The 2,120-nt window shown below is 28.9% G+C and overlaps 1 protein-coding gene across 1 annotated transcript; it reads right to left on the bottom strand.

Moving 5' to 3' along the window:
* Positions 1–892: 892 nt before the first annotated feature.
* Positions 893–2,113, bottom strand: LOC111616431 (ribosomal L1 domain-containing protein 1-like; the record flags this gene model as incomplete). The annotated part of the gene is made up of 1 exon (XM_023357842.1): positions 893–2,113. A coding segment is annotated over one exon (1,221 nt), but the record flags the coding sequence as incomplete, so codon positions are not given.
* Positions 2,114–2,120: the final 7 nt, after the last annotated feature.

A 2,120-nucleotide genomic window follows, 5' to 3' on the forward strand; every position in this document is an offset into this window, starting at 1 on the left:
AAACTGCATAATAATTATAAACTAATATATAATGAAAATAATTACTTAACTTAAATATTAGATTTTTTGTAAAATATTAAAAATTTTCAATTGTAACAATGTAAACATTATAGAAAATAAAAACTCCTAATTATTTATTAACTAGTTGTAAAGACCATTGAGCTTAATACAAAGAACATGTAAAAAATCCATAAATATAATTTTTGAAACAGTTATAAAAGCAACTCCTGGAAATTTTAATCTCAATTTTAACCCATTTTTCGAGGGTTGCAAAAAGTTCACATAAAGGCATTTTGGGGGGCTTATATCTGGCCAAGGCATGGTTTCTTTGACTTTTTTGTTCCTATAAATATGCTCTACAGCTCTGTCAAAGTCCCAATTGCATCACTCTGTCCTAGAATTGTACCTTCAATTCTTCAATAAAATGTATTTAGAAAAAACAGCATTGCGTGCTGCAAATGCTTTTCAAAATGTGGAAGAATTTTTGAAAGGTCGACTCATTTGATTTTCACAATGGTCATTTTCTTTAGTTATTTAATAAATGCCTCTTCAAATTGTGTTACTGTGATAAACTCAACAGTTTGTTCTTAGTGTTAATTAACATGATCAAAATATATAATTTTAATCAAACTTTAGAATTCAAAATAATTTAACATAGATAAAAATTCAACGCGAAGCGACACACAACGGAGAAAAATTTCAACACGGGATAAATTAATATATTTTTTTGCATTATATTCGGGCTAATACGGTAATTATTCAATTATGTAACAATTTATTAAAATTTACTACATAAAAATATGTATTAATAAATTGTGTTTTAAAAGTATATTAATCATATCTTTTAAAATTATTTTAAATAAAAATTAAACAGTATTGTAGGCATATCAATTCAGGTTCTGAAATCAAGTTGTTTCTTTATTGTAATTGATTTTTTTACATTGTTTTTCTTTGTTTTTAACAGTTTTTGTTTCTTTACTTTCTTTGCTGATGTATCTTTTAATTTCTGATTTTTTTCATCATTGTCATCCATTTGTTTTAATGTTTTGCAATATTCAGTTTGATTTTCCCCACTTTTAAGTATCTTCTTTCTGTTTTTCTTTATTGATGTATCAGCTGATTCATGTTCTTCATTAGCTTTACGTTTCTTCACTTTTTTCATTAACGTACTTGATTCTTCATTTTTAACTTGCGTCTCATCATTCATTAAATCATTCTTGGAATTATTTGGTAATTCAGTTTCCTTCTTAGCAATCTTTTTTGATTTTGGTTTCAAATTTGTCTTTTTTTTGCCTAACTGTTTCTTTTTTGTTTTCTTAGATTCTACTACTTCAACCTCTCCGTCGGGATATACTTTAACACGACCGTTTGTTAAAGTAGTTAATTCATCTTCAATTGGTTCGTTAGTAACCACCGATGTTGGTAAATCTACTTCGTTTGGCGATTCAAGAGATACATAAAATGGTATCGCAAGAGACTTAGCACATTTAATACGCAATGTTTGGATATTCCGCCAACCACCCTGAACACTATCCGAAAATTTCTCAACAGCAGTAATAATGTTCTTGACCAATTCAGTTTTTGGCTGAGAAATATGACCAACACAAACAGTACAAACAGAACCTTTCCCTTTGACAAAGCACATACAATAAGCTAATGCATTAGTAATTTCCTTTTTTAAATTTTTAGAATTTATGTTAATTCGACGAGGTATTTTATTAGCATTGACAAATTTACCCAATGCCGCAATGACTGAAGCAAGTGTTTTCCTGTCTGTTAGAAATGTATCATAAGCATTACATAGTTTTCGTCTCGCTTCATATTCTTTATAATCAGTATTCAATTCACGTAGAGATACGACCCCAGAAATACACGTGATCTCATGTTTTTGTAACAGTTCTTTATAATGACGAACAGTTTCTTCCGGATCAGCACGTGGATTCTTTTTATCCAAATCTCTGGTAATCAGACAAACTTCACCGACTCCATTTTCTAAATTCCAATGTGGTAAATAAATCTTAACTGCCTTACTTTTAATTTCAGGGATCTTCTTCAATCCAATCTGTAAAAATACTTTTTCCGAATGTTCATCATCTTCCAGCAATTTAGTTTTTCTGTTT

Source organism: Centruroides sculpturatus, unplaced genomic scaffold, assembly GCF_000671375.1.
Source record: "Centruroides sculpturatus isolate CEXI.00-Female unplaced genomic scaffold, Cexi_2.0 scaffold3364, whole genome shotgun sequence".
Classification (NCBI taxonomy): Eukaryota; Metazoa; Arthropoda; class Arachnida; order Scorpiones; family Buthidae; genus Centruroides; species Centruroides sculpturatus.